This window comes from Aythya marila (genome assembly GCF_965140915.1).
Source record: "Aythya marila genome assembly, chromosome: 5".
Classification (NCBI taxonomy): Eukaryota; Metazoa; Chordata; class Aves; order Anseriformes; family Anatidae; genus Aythya; species Aythya marila.
This window is the reverse complement of record NC_139046.1, coordinates 58,038,186-58,053,514: the sequence shown is the minus strand read 5'-3', so window position 1 is coordinate 58,053,514 and position 15,329 is coordinate 58,038,186. Positions and strand designations below refer to the sequence as shown.

Here is a 15,329-nt window from a genome sequence, read left to right as displayed (position 1 = left end):
CAACTGATGAGAGGCAGGTGAGCTGGCTGGTGAGCTCACTGGGAAGGGCAGAGGACCACTGTCCTTTAGGGAGGTTGTCTTCTTCTCCCAGCTATAGTGACAGTCCCGGCATCTCCAGTTCCTCCACTGGCTGCAAGGGCAACTCTGGTAGGCACAAAGGAAAGGGAGGAACTGGGATAATTTTGATGTTTTGGATAGGCCACTTGCCTTGGCAACATCCTTTTGGGCCTGTGCCTCGAGGGAGCTGTACACAGCCGCTGGTGCTCACAGCAGTTAAGCAGACAGCAAAAAGCTGTGCACCCAGTTCACAAGTTCAAAACTGACTCTGTCACCTGGCAGCAGTGTATATTCTGTCTGCAAACTATACAAAATCCGTTCTTAATGAACTTTTTCAGTTGTAAAAGCCATTTAAATGACATATGACTTTCAAAACAAAGTATCCAACAGGACCTATATATCTCTCCCCACTCCTATGTTTGCTTTTCCTGCTTTGGCATGTGACATTAATGTCTGTCATTGCACATCTCAACCTTTGTAGCTTCCTCACGGGGAACACAGATCAGAGTGTTTAAGCTTTGTACTTTGGCATTGCTGGCATGTTTTGTTCATCACAAGCATTTTCAATGATACTAATGATATTCAGCAAGTTGTGGAGGAAGAATCAAGGATAGAATCCAAAATAGCCTTGGTGATCTGAATTGCTCTCTGAATGAACTCTGAGATGTTTAAATTAAGATACAGCACCCAGTCTTTCCATTTGTACTGGACGTGAGACCGTTTGCAGTTATCATTTGAGAAAAATATAATGTCAAAACAAGTTTTTGGTTTTGTCCAGAGAGGGTATGACTATTGATAAAAAATGTGTTCTATTTCTTTCCAATTTATTGAGGTATATTCATTTCCAAGACCAAAAGTGCTGTCTTTTTATTTTTACGGTCTTTGTTTGAACTAAGATCCACATTCATTGTTACTGAGCTTTAATAATCTAAGGGTCACTTGAAGGGCTTTTGTTTGAGAGACCTTTCAAGCCAAGCCAAGGCAGCAGTTTAGAGAATGTTTCTTGTTTGTAGACAAAAATATATTAAAACAACCAAGGGAGCTATTACTCTTCCACATAATTATTTTTAATGTCTCATTGGACATGTATGAAATGCCTTTCAGTTCCTGTGGGAGAATTACTTTTTTGTTTTTACTTTTTGCAGCATGGCTTTTGTTAAAGTTCTATGCTGCTTTTCCACTGAGCAGCGTTCACCCCAAAAGACTTTGTAAACAGGAATAGTATCTCTAGGAATATGCTTCCAATATAACCCACAAGGTACTTAAAGATTTGTCAGTCGTCCCAGGGCTCGATACTTTGCATACCTACTGCCACCTATTTTTTTCTGGACATAATCAGGAAAGAACATGAGCCTAGTTCATGGTGGGAGCAGCCCTCGAACAGCTGAGAGTCCAGGACCACATTAGGTGAGGCAGAGCCCGAAGCCACCCCGGCTGCTGTTCAAGGTAGGGGAGAGGGGAGAAGGGCTAAGACCCCTTCACTGCTGTTCCTCTGGTAAACGCATGCCAGGTAATTGAAGCAACTTTGCATCCTTGGCATGAAAATTATCTGCAAGTGTGCTGTTGTGTAGCGTTTTCCAGTTACCTAGGAAAGACTGAAAAGGAATGCATCCTTCTCTTTTATAACAAGAATAAACTGGGGGGAGGAGAACAAATGCAGAAATTGGACGAATAGGGAATGAATAGCACCAGGGAAATTCAGGAACCACCCTGTGGGAACACATTTCTTATACAAATATTTGGGCTTTGCTTGGGACATGCATGTTGTATGCCACTTTGCTGCATGTAGGTGCAGGTTAGCAGCTAGGTGCAGGTGCTTCGCTTAGACATTTCCTTCCTATTGAGTGTTCACGATCCCTTAAATCTGCTGGTTGCCTGAGACGCCCTTTCCATTTTGAAAGATGCCCAGATACTTCTTGCTCAGGAGTTCCCTCAGGTCACACAGCAGTTGCCTTGGCTCTGTGGCCATCGTGCTTCTCCGAGGCACAGTGAGAGTTTCACTGACCCCATTTGGATCATGCTGTTAGACTGCATCTAGCACATGCTTTGGGCAAGGCCCCAGAAGGCTTGAGGGCATGCTCTAAACCTGAAACCTGACATGGGTTAAAAAAGAAGTTACAGTTTATCTGTGCGTGTTGCACACAAGTCATTTAACGTGTTGCAGTGCATGCAGCAGAACCAGGAACCTGCCTCTTACCTCCTTCATCAGGGCTGATGTGTCTTCTGTCAATTTACCTGTCTCTTCTGCTGTAAAAGGAAAATCAAACCCTGAGTTTGGGAGTGATAACGTAGCTCTGTCAGTCTGGGTGCCTTTCACAAACGTACACCACTATCAGTGTCTTGTCATAAAGCTGATAAAGCTTAGCAAAAATGGGAGAATATATAAAAGGTATCTTGATAACTGGTCTCCCTGACTGGACTTAAACCCAGTTTCAAATATATAGTGCTCCCAGGTTTTGACGAGATAAACTACCATGTTCACCATCTTCAGATGACTAAATTTGAAGTCTTTCAACCTCTGAGCTTAAAGCATAATTTGTAGTATGCTCTGGTTTGTAGAACGACCTTGCCTTATTTGTGGATAAGAACCACACGTTTCTGGCAGTGAAAGGCTGTGGAAGCCTTTGCTTCAAAGTGACGTGATAATAGAAGGAAAATCCTGTAATTGCTTAACCCCGTGATCTGGGTGTTCTGATGCTCTATGCATGAATTGCTCAAAAATAAGTGATTTAATTGGGCAAAAAGTTGTCTTTACATGAACTTCACTATCTTGGAACTTGTGTCTCAAGAATCTGTTACAAGATTATAAGGATAATATGCAGTCTCTTACTGCTGGCACAGTGAGGGAAAGCTTATAAAATATTTTGTACATAAAGATTGCTACAAATCTGTGCTTAATGACACATTCCTTGAGACAGGGACCATAAAGCAGATCAGAGAATTTTTTGAAGACTCCATTAGTTGATGGCTGCCTGTAAATTGATCATGCAATGTCACCCAGAGTTCCCTATCCTGATTTGACAACTTTATGGCTTTGGTTTCTCACTCAATTATTCAAGGTGTTTTAGTCATTGGGTTGGGTTTTTTTGCAGCCTTACATTTAGAGATTGCCAAATATAGTTATCTGCAGAATATTTCGTTCAACGTGGAGTGAGTGCCTCTATTCTGGAGAGATGCTGTTGGATAGAGCTCAGAGGAGGACAGCAGGAAAAATGAAAAGGACTAAATACGTGCAGCCTCAATAAGTGATAGGAAAAGCTGGGATGAAAGGACATAACGGTCTATATGGGACTGAACTATGTAAGCATGAGAGAGAAGAATTATGTCGCGCTTGGCAGGAGGATGTAATGAGTAATAGATGGAATGATGAAGGGGAAATAAAATTGGCTGAATGAAGAAAAGCTTCCTGACCACGAGATCTTGTTTGATTACTGAAGTTTCCCAGGGGACTTCTGTGATTTGGGAAAAGTTATACAAGACTATTCAAAGGCTCGCAGTGCTTCACACAGCATAGCTCTGTAGTCACCTAATAACTTGGCATCCAGGACAGGATAGTGCTTCCCATCTTTTCCCTGTGTTTAAGGTTCTTTGGATTCTTTGCATTTGCTGGGCAGTTCTCATCCCTTGTGCACTGGCTGGCCTGTGGCTTCTCTTTTGGTTAAGGTTACCAACTAATATTACAGTTCATGAAGAAAACCTACCTCCTGTGAACTTGTGCGTGCAGATGTGTGTACTGTGGCTGTGGGAATGATCCTGTGCCTTTGATGCGAAGTGCAGGAGATGACAAGGTTAGATTCAGCTGTCTGAAGGGACATGATCTCTGGAGATGCACTAGGTGGCAATTGCATATGCCCTTGTGTACGTACTCATAAATCTGGGCCCAAACCTTCGCAATACCTGGGTGGATATTATTGATAGATGGCGTTGGAGTGGAGCGTATTGGAAGTATGAAATATTCTGAAACCCTGATTTGACTGGAGAGTTGTTTATGTTTAAACAGAGACTAGTATTACAAGTAAAATTATTCAAGAACTTACACAACTTACTCAAGAGCTTTCACTCCCTGATGAAGAATATGTAGCTATTAAAGGGTGTTCACGTCACCCATAGATAGAATTATTTCAGTACAGATCTGGTGTTTTGGATAAGGCTGGCTCCAACAGTTCCTCTGAGAGGAGTTTATTTGATGAAAAATTAAGCGTGTTTTTAGCTGATATCCAACCAATTTGCTGAACTTATTTTGAATTCTGCCCAAAGGTTTTTGGAGTAACTTGATAACTGAGAATCCATTTGGATTTGAACTGTGAAGAGGCAAGCATGTAAAACAAAAGAAACCCAGAGGTAGAGAAGACCACATGGCCTCCACGAACTGGGAAGCTCAGTTAATTGAGTTAGAAAAAAGGGCTGACGGACTGTTAGATATCCTGGTAGATATCTTCTGGTTGGCCTTTCACTACCCTCCTTGTATTCTAACAGCTGCTCAAAGCAGTAGAAGACATCTCCTCAAATAAATGTACGTAGAGATTGCAAAGGATGCTGCTGCTCAGGGTGAAGCAATGAGAGAAATATTGCTAAGAACTCAGTTTTGAAACTTTACACAATCTAACATCTGCTCTGCTCCCAAGAGCTAAGTGGTTGGAAATGTGGAAGCCCTGAGTTTTGAAACAAATCACACAAAAATGTTAGGTTTTCATGTAAGTTAATCCACTAATAAATCAAAAAAAAAAATCTTATTATAGGTACACTCCTTTGAATTATCTTCTTATTTGAATGTAATATGTATTATCTCATGGGGGCATGATTAACTCTGTATCAATAGGTGCATAACTTGTGCGTTCTGAGATATATCTAATGTCTACCAAAGAAAAAAAAAATAAATCATTTAGATCTGGAACAGTGATCACAATGGAAGTTTCATTTGCAAAGGATTTATGGAGACTTGAAGTCAGTATTATGTTTTGAATAAATGCACCATTGACTTGTATCAGATTTCCATAGGCTTTATCTTGTTTTTTTCTAAGCAACTGCTCATAAACTTTTTAAGTATCTTGATTAGCTTGATGGTGCTACTTGCAAATCTGTCCGTACAGCTATTAATCTAAGACAGTGCAATCTGTAGAAAGGAATCACACTCATTTAGCTGTTCCTTTCACTGATTCATTTAAAAATCATAAATAACAAGTTAACAGGGTTTCTTTGTGTCTTATTGCGTTTCTTTCTTTTCAACTAACATGTTAAATATTTCAAGAGAGGTTTGTTAAGACATCACAAAAACAGGTCTTAGTTCCGATGTGTAATTCATCGAACACTGTTGTGGTGTAATAGGAAGGAAAAACAAGGAAGTCGTAGATATGAGCAATTTAAGAGTCTGTGACTCGATGGCTATGGCACTCTTCGTGATTTTAGTTCCTGTGTCATAACAGTACTCAGGTGAATTTAGGGGAATCAAAAATCCATAAATCTGAAGGGAAAGGAATCTCCCATGTCTCATAAAAAAAAAAAAAAAATTGACTTCTAAAGCAAGTTCGGCACATGGGCTCCCTCCCTCCTCTCCTTCCTACCTGCACCTCTCCTGGCAAGGTTCCTCTCTAACTGTCCCTGCATCAGTCTCAGCATGAGTTCTGCAAGACCAGTCCGGGTCCCAGTGAGGTCAGCAGAGGCTGCTGCTGAACAATGAAGGTCACAAGCATGGAAATAGCCAAGTCCTGCAGTGGTATGCAGATGACAACTGTACAGGCACCTGCACAGCCCAGTTGGGTTGTACTCAGTCCTGTAGGGAACACCAGGCCTTCTGTCACGGCTTGCAGCAGGTCTCTCCTGGATTGAGGCGCTGGAGTCACGGAGTTGACCGTTCACCCCTGCAGTCAGACCAGACACCGCATGCAGCAGTGTCATACACAAGGGAGGGAATGGCTGCAAAGCTTTGGTCTTAACAAAGAATACATTGAATGAGAAGCCTCGAAATAAAGGACTGGGAAAGTTGCTGTTTTGGTTGGGGACACGCTTCTCCTGCCTGTTGCTTCCAGATGAGATTTTTTCCAGATAAGAAAAAAAAAAAAAAGAGCTTATTTGCTTTTTTGTATGTTGCTGCAATCCAGATGTATCAGTACGTACAGTCCAGAGAGAGAAAAGAGAGGTGTACCATTATGTATCTGCGGTTAAGTGAAGGGCTGGGTATGCTCAGTTAGGAACGAAGCTAAAGGGCTGTGCCTTGGCTCCATGGCAAGCAGCTGTGAAGGAGCCTCCCTGACGGGGCTTGGAGCAGGGGCTCAGCGCCTTGCAGCTGCTCTCCAGCTCCAGCACGTACTGCCACCCCCCTCACACATCGCATCACTGGCTGATCGCATAGAGCTGTGCTGTGTAGTGCAACAAGCGGATGAGTTGCTTTGCTTACTAAAGGTCTCACGGCGCTCCACAGATACGGCTAGAGCCCCATGGTGTTCTGGCAAAATCACCATCACCTGTTCTATTTCTCCAGAGGATGCAGAAAGCATTGACTAGAACCCAGGAGCTTTTGTTCCTTGTCCGCTTTAGGCATCAGGCACATTATCTTCACTGCTTCTCTTTTGCAGTCCCTGGACATCCGCAGGATGACATGGGATGATATCCAAAGAGGATATGCTCGTCTTTCCCTGCTGCATGGTGCAAGGTGTTACACCCTGATGGACTGCAGTCCTTAAGCCCTGATTTCAGTGGAACCATTCTTGCCCTAAAGCACACTCAGTCAGGTGCTTATGTACATGAATTCCTCTGAAGTCTGTAGGATTAGAACAAAATCCCGTCAAGAGGATTGAGATCCTCAGCCGAAGTAAAACAGAATAGCCTCACTGGAGCACCACTTGTTTCCCACTGAAGAGGGCTGTTTGAAAGGGTATCTCTGTGCATGGGTGCTGCAAAAAAAAAGGGGGCTTTGCAAGAGGAAAGTGAGATTTGGACTTTGCTTTGTTATGGTGCAGTTGTTCAACAGTGATGTCGAAACGTAATAAACACGAAAGCATGCATGGTTAGTGGTTAGCAAAACATGGTCCTGTGAAGTCTACTGGAGAAACTGGTAAGGAGCCACCATGTTCTGCATCCACCCTGTAACGCCCGGCAGGCGGGGGACCTGTGGCTGCTGGTGGTGTCAGCTACAAACAGCCTTCGCTTAGCCGTGAGCTCCAGAAAGGCTGCGCTGTGTGCACGGGCACAGCAGCTTCACTTCGCTTGGCTCTTCCCCACCACTTCTGAACCTTTAAATGCCTGTTCTACATTTCAGGTATGCACCTGTATTTAAAGCCAGCATTGCAGGAGGCTGAGAATTGTTAGGATCTGTGCACATAGCAGGTATTGTTTCTGATTCTTCTTCTATATTACGACATTTAGAGTTAAGTAAGCCTTTATAGTGGGATCGGCATTCTACAACCAGGGAGAAATTAATTCCTTCGGTCTCAGTCACCTTCATCTGTATAATGTGCTAAGTTTTGGAGTATTTTTTGTTCATTCCCTCCAAAATTAATAATTTTAATGCCTTCGGAGCTAATAGAGATAATGCAAAGACCTGAGCGTATTATCTAGCCCCTAGCGGCGCTCTCCGAGGGAGCCTCGGGCCCCGCTCCGCGGTGCCGGGGCGCTCCGCAGGTGCGGGGTCAGGCCCGGCCCGGCCCGGCTCAGCTCGGCTCGGCTCATCAACTGCACGTGCTCGGGGCTAATGCGGAACAAATTGAGACACATCCCCTCCGTAATTAGTTCCAGCGCTGCAAAGATTGACGGTAAAATAATGGCCCGAGCCCCGGCCACCCGCCGGCACCGGCTCTCCGGGCCGGCTGCGGGACCCGTAGCGGGACACCCGCCCGCGGGGGGCGCTGCGAGACGGCTCCGAGCGGCGCAGGGGCGGCCCCTTCCCTTCCTTGTCCTGTCCTGCCCGGCCCTGCTCCGCTTCTTCCCTCCGTGCATCGGCGGAGCCGCCTTGCTGCCCCACGGGGGGAGGCGAGCGGGGCCGGGCGGCGTGCCACTGCCCCTCCGCCCCGGCGGGGCAAGCTCCCTGCTCCCCCGGTGCCCGGAGCCCCCGAGGGGCGCAGGATCGGGCCCGCGGTGCCGGGTTCCTGCCCCTCTCCCCCAGCCCCTCTGCGCTCCTGGAGATGGTCCGCAGCTTTGTTTCTGCTGCTCTTGGCACTTAAATAATCAAACTCTGATCGGCTCCCTGAGTGAAAGGAGACAGATCCCCCTGTGTGCCGAGAGCGGCTGGAACAGGGTTGGAAGCGCTGGGGATTTATCTCTGTTTAAGCCAGTCTCCCCCAGCTTCTCACCGCGAGGGGATCGGTTATGGAGGTCAGCAAAGCGCGGCGAGAATTCCCGGCCCGCTAAGCGCTTAGGGCGGCAGGGAGCTGCTTCAGCGGCGCTCAGCCCCCAGCAGGTTCCCCAGCCCGGGTTCCCGGGGATGGAGTGGGGCTCCCCGCAGAATAATCCTCGCCCAAGAAATACCTGTTGTTTGCTCTCATAGCGTCGGCCTTCCAGCACGGTCGAAGATGGACCGTTTGTCCGGAATTCCCATAGCTATGGAGTAGCTTGACAAATAACTCACCCCCGATTGCTGCCCGGCAGAGATTTGGATCGGGTCGAGTTTGAAGGGGAAAGAGCGTAAAGTTCCTGCCCGCCTAGGTCGGGAGCCGGCAGAACAGCCGCTGCTGCCCGGCGCTGCCCTCTCCCCGCTCCGTGCTTCGGCTTTGGCACCGAGGCCGGGCTGGGGACGAGCGGGAGTCCGGCTGCGGGGTGATTCACGCCAGAGGGAGACTGGGATCGGGGTCGGCGCCTCCGGGAGGACACGGGCGATGTCCCCCGGCCTGCCAGGGCGCCTCGGAGGGCACCGGCTGCCCCTGGGACCTGCCGCCGCCAGCGCTGCTGGCACGGGCCGCCGGTGCGTGGCTCCGGCTGGAAAAGTGCCCCTGCTCTGCAATGGGGCGGAGGTGTTATCCCTCCCGGGTGCGGGATGCAAGGAACTGGCTGCGGGAAGCGGCCCCGGCCGTTTGCCTAAAGCCTCCTGCCCTGCCCGGGGTAGGAGGGTCCGCGCTCCCCTTCTCGGGGTGCTCCGCTCTGCTCTGCCGAGGCTGGCCCGGCACATCCCCGGGGCTTGCTCGCCCGTGCCGGGCCGCTCCGTGCCTCGGCAGGCTGCCGTGCCCCTGCAGGAGGCAGGTGCCGGTGCCCGGCGCTGTGCCCGGCCGAGCTGGCGACCCCCGAGCCCCCCGGCCGTGCCCTGCTTTCCCCGCTCTCGCTGCGGGCTCTGCCGGGAGCCGCGGGGAGGGAGGATGCGCTGATGGCCAGGGGCGCTTTTTGTTTCTGCGCTTGGCTGTCTCCTCTGGGGAATGAGAAAAAGGCGACGATGTGGAAGGACTTCGGCTGCTCTTCTTCCTAGGTGGAAGAACGCAGTCCTAAGCGATGGAGAAAGCGTTGTTCCTTCCCTTCCCGGGAGATTTAGCAAGCTAGGTGATTTCAGGAAAAGAGAAAAGCGCGCTAGCTAGAAAAATGTTCTGCTGCGGGAAGGACTTTCTGTTTGTGCTAAGCCTAGTTTTCACGTGAAATAAAATACTCTGCTTAGATTGACCAAAGACTTGTGTGTATGTATGTGTGTGCATGTACTTCGTCGATTTTAGAGCCGGCGGATAACGGGATGCCGCTTCTGCACCTTGCCCCCGTCCCCCGGGGGAGCCCGCGGGTGCGGGGAGGGCAGAACAGACGCGGGGGGCGGCAGGGCGAGCGAAGGGGAGCGCACTGCCCGCCCTACGTGTGGGGTACAGCTACCGACCCCCTTCCGAGGTTGTTTTAGTTGCGTGCGTACTCGTAAAAAGCAGCGGAGCCTGTAAACTTAGACAGTCTTTAATATTGGCACGGATAATCTCCAAATCTTTCGCTGTTCTATTACACGCGAATTCCTGTAACAACAAAGTTTATTGACACATCAAAACGGGTGATTTAAAAGCAATTTGTCCGAAGACGGTTTGTGAAAATTAAAACCGTTTCACCCATAACGAAACCCGACGGTTTTGGCTAAGCAGTTTAAAGAGAAAATGAAATGGCACTTGGTTCCTCTAATAACGGGCCGTCTTAATTTATTCTGTTGCAGCTTTTACCGCCTGAATTTTAAGACGTCGTTTCGAGGTCGGCGATGCTCTGTGACAACCTTTAGCACCGCGGGGGAAAGGGAAGGTCGCGGCGTAAACTGCCAGCGGCAAGACAGCGGGCGCAATCCGTGCAGCGGCAGGTAAAGGCTCCGCGCCTCGGGGCTGAGCTTCAGCCTCCCCCTGGAGCCGCGGCAGGGACATTTGGGGGCCGGGGGCGGGGGCTGCGAGCCGCCGGCTGGGCGCTGGGCGATCCTCGGGCCCCGCAGCGGGCAGCGCCGGGAGCGGCACGGCCAGGGGCGCGCTGCTGCTGCTCCTCCTCCGCACGCTCCGCTTTGCGAGCGCGCTGCATCGAAATGCAGCCCCGAGGAGCTGCCCCACGCGTGCTCCTAGGAGCTAACGCTTCCCCCAGCGCGGCTGATTAGTAATTAGTTGTTTCGAAGGGAGGAGAAGGGCGGAATCCCTCGTCCCGCGTTTGGTAAGAGCGGCTCACCGCGGGGGCGGCGGTGGGCCCGCGACTGCCTCGGGTACCGGGACTTGCCCGGCCGAGGTGGGCACAGCGGCGTCCCGCGGGGGCTGCCTGCCTCGGCAGCCGCTCGGGGTGAGGGGAACGATCGTGGTCCCCCCGGCTGCCGGGGCCGTCCCAAAATCTGCCGTGCTTCATGGGGGGTGATGGATAAGGTGCCGTCGGGGGCTCTCCCAGCACCGCGGCCGGGATGCGTGCTGTGCAGCTGCTGTCCAGGAGGCTGGGGAGCGAAGGGGGAGTCCGGGTCTTCCCGGGAGCAGTGCCAGGTGAATTCCCCCAAAAGCACGTTAGCTGTGGCGCTGCGACCCCCCCTACACACACACCTCCCCACCTGGCCAGCCGCTCCCTTCCCTCTCTCGCAGGGCAGCTTGGAGGGGCCAGCCCGGGGCGTGTTGCGGAGCGGGGCCGGGCGGCCAGCCCGCAGCAGCTCGGGGAGGCGCGGAGTCCTCCCCCAGGGGGAGAGGCACCTGGAAAGACACTTTCCCCTCGCTGGGTCCGCCCGGCCCGGGCTGGGTCACTTCCCCTCGATCCTGCAAGGGCGGCGGCTTCTCCACGCGGTCCCCGGGGCCCGCGACCCCGCCGCCCTCGGGAGTCCCCCGGGCCACGCAGGGAGCTGGCAGGGGAAGTCGTCCAGCACGTACTTACTGGCCACCTGGATCCCTCTAACAGTCTCGCCAAGTCTCCTAAAGCGAAGGGATGTTAGGGTGAGATTTAGTGGCGCTTGCACCGGAGGAAGGGTGGGAGTGATGCGTAGGGGAGATATATTCTCCCCCGGTAACCTCTCCCCCTCCGTCCCCAGCTCGCGCGGCCCCCTCCCCCCCGTGCCTGGCCTGGCTCGGTGCAGCGGAGCGGGCTGTGGGCAGCCCCTCGGCGGAGGTTGTGTGAATGGAGGATCGGCGTGGCTGACTCCTCCTCCCCGGCAGCCGCCTCTATTTGAGCTTTGCAAAGTTGAGGGCGAGCAGGCATCCGAGGTGAGGCGTGCGAGGCGGCTGTGCCCCCCCAGTCCCCAGTCCCCCCCCCCCCCAAGCACGCGTACGCACGGACGGACGGACGGGCAGACGGACGGACACACGGCCGGGCGGACACACAGCCACGCACGCACGCCGACCGCCCTGCGCTGCGAGCGGGCGCGACCCCGGAGGCGATCCTGGAGAACAACCTCGCCCTGTCGCTGCTGCCGGCTCCCGCAGGGCTGGACCCGGGGAGCTGCGTCGCGGAGCAAACCTCCCCCAAAGGGCTGAGCTCGCCCGCCTGGTGCCTGCAGCCGGAGCCGGCCTCCGGCTTGGCAGGCAGGGGCCAGGTGTCCTGGAACAAGTGCGGCCCGGCGGGAGACTGGCTGCCCGGCGGCAGGCAGAAGGTCTGCGAGCAGATGGGGTCCGACGTCCGAGACCTCAACGCGCTGCTGCCCTCCGTGCCCTCCCTGCCGGGCAACAGCAACTGCACCATGCCGGTGAGCAGCGCGGCGCAGTGGGCTCCCGTCCTGGACTTCCCCCCGGGGGCCTCCTACGGCTCGCTGGGGCCGCACTCCTTCATCAAGCAGGAGCCGAGCTGGAACGGGTCGGACCCGCACGAGGAGCAGTACCTGAGCGCTTTCACCGTCCACTTCTCCGGCCAGTTCACGGGCACGGCCGGGGCTTGCCGCTACGGGCCCTTCGGCGCCCCGCCGCCCAGCCAGCCGCCCTCCAGCCAGGCTAGGATGTTCCCCAACGGGCCCTACCTGCCCAACTGCTTGGAGAGCCAGCAAGCCATCCGCAACCAGGGTAAGGGCAGCGCTGCCGGGGGCCCCGGCCTCGGGGGCCGTCCCCGGGGGCACCCGCGTAGCCTCGCTGGATGCGAACAGCGGGCCCGGGCCGGGGTCGGCCGAACCGGCCCTGCCCGCTACCTCCCCGCCTGGCCCCGGGGAGCCGCGGGAGCCCCGAGCCGCTTCCCCGCACGCACCGGGCTTCGCTCTCCAGGCTTCGCTGGGCCGTATCCCGAAGTGGACACGGGTCCCCCGACAGATGCCGGCGGGAGGGCCGGGGGAGCCGTGCCCCGAGGCCGCGGCCCTCGGCCGTTCGTCTGCCTCTTGCCGGATTGACCTCGGGAGCGCCGAGTCCTCCCCAGGCCGGAGCTGCGCACGCAGGGGCGGCTTTTGGTTTCTTTTCAGCATCTCAGCTGTGCGGCGCCGCGCACCCCGCGCTGCCAAACTCGCGTGGGCTGCGGGGCCGGCTCGGGGCAGCTCCTCAGGAGGGACGGGGCTTATCGGCCACCTTTCCTTCCCCCCGCTGCTGGTGCTACCGCGCCGAGGGAGGCAGAGCCCGCAGACCTTCGGGCCGTGCTCCCCGCTGCTCCCGCCGGCCCCGGAGCTGCGCGTCGTGGAGCTCCGGCCCCGCACTGCCCGGCCCGGGGCCGTGGGGCCGGGCCGAGGAGGGTGGCCCCGGCGGGATCCGGTGGCTTCGGGCTGTCCCCTTGCGCCCTGGCGGCCGGGGGGCGAGGGAGGAGGCCGAGTCCAAGCGGGAGCTCCGAGCGGCTCGGGGGGACGTTTACATCAAAGGGGAATCTCGGTGCCGCTGCCCCGGCCCTGCTGCCCCCGGCCCCTGCCCCTGCCGTCGCCGAGCTGCGGGGCTGCAGCGTCGGAGAAGGCGGAGCGGGGCGGCAGGGCCGCAGCCCGGCCGGCAGAGATGCGCAGCATCCCCGGGACCCGCAGGAGGCTCGGCCGCGCCGGGCGGGCGGCGAGTCCCGGGAGTGCCGTGCGGCGGTGCCAGCAGGGCTGGAAGTCGCGCGGAGCATCCTTTTGGTTTTGGTTTAGAGATCTGAAAGGATTTTAGAGGGCTTTTAAGCGCCGCGCAGAAGGAGCGACCAGGAGGGCGAGGGGATTAAAGCCGGCCCGTTTTTAAGCACCCCGAAGGGAAGCGGAGCGTCTAACGCGCAAGACCGAGCAGGGCCGAGTGCGGGCAGCCCCCGCAGCCCCCAGCCCGCGATCTCCCTGGGACAGCGGCAGCCTGCGGGCTGCGGTCGCGCCCCGGTACGCAGGTGCGTGTGCCCGCGGAGCCGTGCCGGCGGCGGTACCTGGCTGCAGGGAGCTGCTCGCACCTCCCGGCCCGGCTCCCGTGCTCCGGAGTCCTGCGGGAGCCCGGGGGAAGGCGCGTCCCGGGGAGCGGGCGCTGCGGGGCGGCTGCCTCCCTCCGCTCGCCGCGGGGCAGCGCCGGGGCTCGGCCACCGCCACTGCAGCCACATGCGGCCGGCTCCTCAGCAAGAGGGAATTCGGCAAAGGGTGTATGCTTTTTATTATTATTTTCCCTTGGTTGTTTTTATTTTTTTTTTTTCCGGGGATGGATGAAATGTTCTTGCTTTCGCTCTCCTCAAGGTTGAACTCTTGGTTTTCTAGCCGGTTCTTCCGACCGTGGGAAAGACGTTACCTTGGCTCTGCGATGACACTTCTGCCAAGTCTGGGGTGCGGTGTGGGGGTAGGGAGCCGAGGCTTTGAAACCTCTGCCCAATTTTCCTCTCCTCGTTCGCCTGTCTCTTTCATCCAGCTGGGCTCCTCCAACAACTGGATTCCTCCAGCGGGCCCCGTTCTCCAACAGATGTACAACTTTCAATTATTTTCAGCACATTTTAATCAGGCCTGGCTCTGATAACGCCCTAATTAAAGAGACCTCGCTATCGGCAGCTCGGTTCAGAACTCAACTTTCTTATCACATTCCTGAAGCTTTGGGTCAGGCAACACCGGAAAATGCGGCCAAAACATCGGACTGCTCCGAGCTGAGTTTTGAAGGTCACCAAAAGTCTGCGCCAGGCCAAAAGTAGCGTAGAAAGTGTCAGTGTTTTCTGAAAGTTTTTTATTATTATTATTATTAAAAAAAAAAAAAAAAGGAAAAGGGGAAAAGGGAGTTGAAGGTTGAGTCTCTACCCTGAGGGCTAAGGGAGGAGATAAGGAGCGAGAAACAGCTGTGGGATGGGAGTCCGTGAGGTACCGGCCTGTCAACGCTGTTCGCATCGCCGCGAAAGTCGCTCTGCTCTGCTCCTAGGGCAGGGGCATGGGTGATAGCCTGGGCTAGGAGAGGGTGAGCCCGCTTCTGCCCCGGTCCCAGAGTGCTAGGGCCAGCTTAAGATCATCGCAAAGGTGAAGGTTACAAAGTCTTCAGGTTGTTTATTGTTGTTGTTTTGTTTGTTTTGTTTTCTTTTTGTTTTTGTTTTTCCTCCCCATCGCTCCCTTCATTTCTCCTGCGCAATTCCGCAGGTTAATTAAACCCTGTAATGTCGCAGGATCTGTCTGCAGAGACAATAAAACGGAGAAGCCACAAGCGGCTGGCTCCCTTTGCTGCCTCCCCACTTCGGGGGCTCGGCAAAGCCCCAGTGGTGGGCTCTGCGGCGGGCACAGCGCCGAGCACCCCCGTAGCAGCCAACGCAGCCATATCCCGGCTGCCAGGCGGGGCTGCAGAGGATGCCCGTGCTGCAAGGAGCCGGCTGCGAGCGAGGAGCTAGCGCTCGTGCTTTTTGGGTTGTTTGGGTTGTTTTCCCAGCCCGCGCTGGGCTTTTTTGTTTTGGTTTGTTTTTTTTGGAAGAGCGGCTCTCGGAGGAGCTCGGTTCTCGGGGTAAATGCTGACGAGCCGAGAAGCCTCTGAGATAATATTACTTTGTAATTACTTTTTTAGCTGAAGTTGTTTAGCCAG

General features: G+C 54.2%; 2 protein-coding genes across 6 annotated transcripts in view; both read left to right on the top strand.

Moving 5' to 3' along the window:
• The first annotated feature begins 11,526 nt into the window (after positions 1-11,526).
• WT1 (WT1 transcription factor) overlaps positions 11,527-15,329 on the top strand; it is a 34,770-nt gene continuing 30,967 nt past the window's right edge. For all 3 annotated transcript variants that reach the window (XM_082762647.1, XM_082762646.1, XM_082762645.1), the window contains exon 1: positions 11,527-12,434. In XM_082762647.1, coding sequence (XP_082618773.1) covers positions 12,044-12,434 — 391 coding nt within the window. In that variant the 5' untranslated portion in view covers positions 11,527-12,043. The remainder of the gene's footprint in view (positions 12,435-15,329) is intronic.
• On the top strand, positions 12,447-15,073 carry LOC309879189 (uncharacterized protein). Of its 3 annotated transcripts, none has more exons than XM_082762650.1 (3): positions 12,447-13,686; positions 14,042-14,120; positions 14,266-15,073. In XM_082762650.1, exon 1 carries the CDS (start codon positions 12,505-12,507, stop codon positions 13,468-13,470), a length of 966 nt encoding a protein of 321 aa, XP_082618776.1. In that variant the 5' UTR covers positions 12,447-12,504; the 3' UTR covers positions 13,471-13,686; positions 14,042-14,120; positions 14,266-15,073. The 3 variants fall into 3 exon arrangements, with proteins under 3 accessions (XP_082618776.1, XP_082618775.1, XP_082618774.1); XM_082762649.1 differs by lacking the exon at positions 14,266-15,073 and adding an exon at positions 14,221-14,233; XM_082762648.1 differs by having other exon boundaries at positions 14,042-15,073.

Bases quoted from the DNA above. Each gene is read 5' to 3' on its own strand.
- LOC309879189 (XM_082762650.1), top strand. From the start codon at position 12,505: ATGCGAACAGCGGGCCCGGGCCGGGGTCGGCCGAACCGGCCCTGCCCG.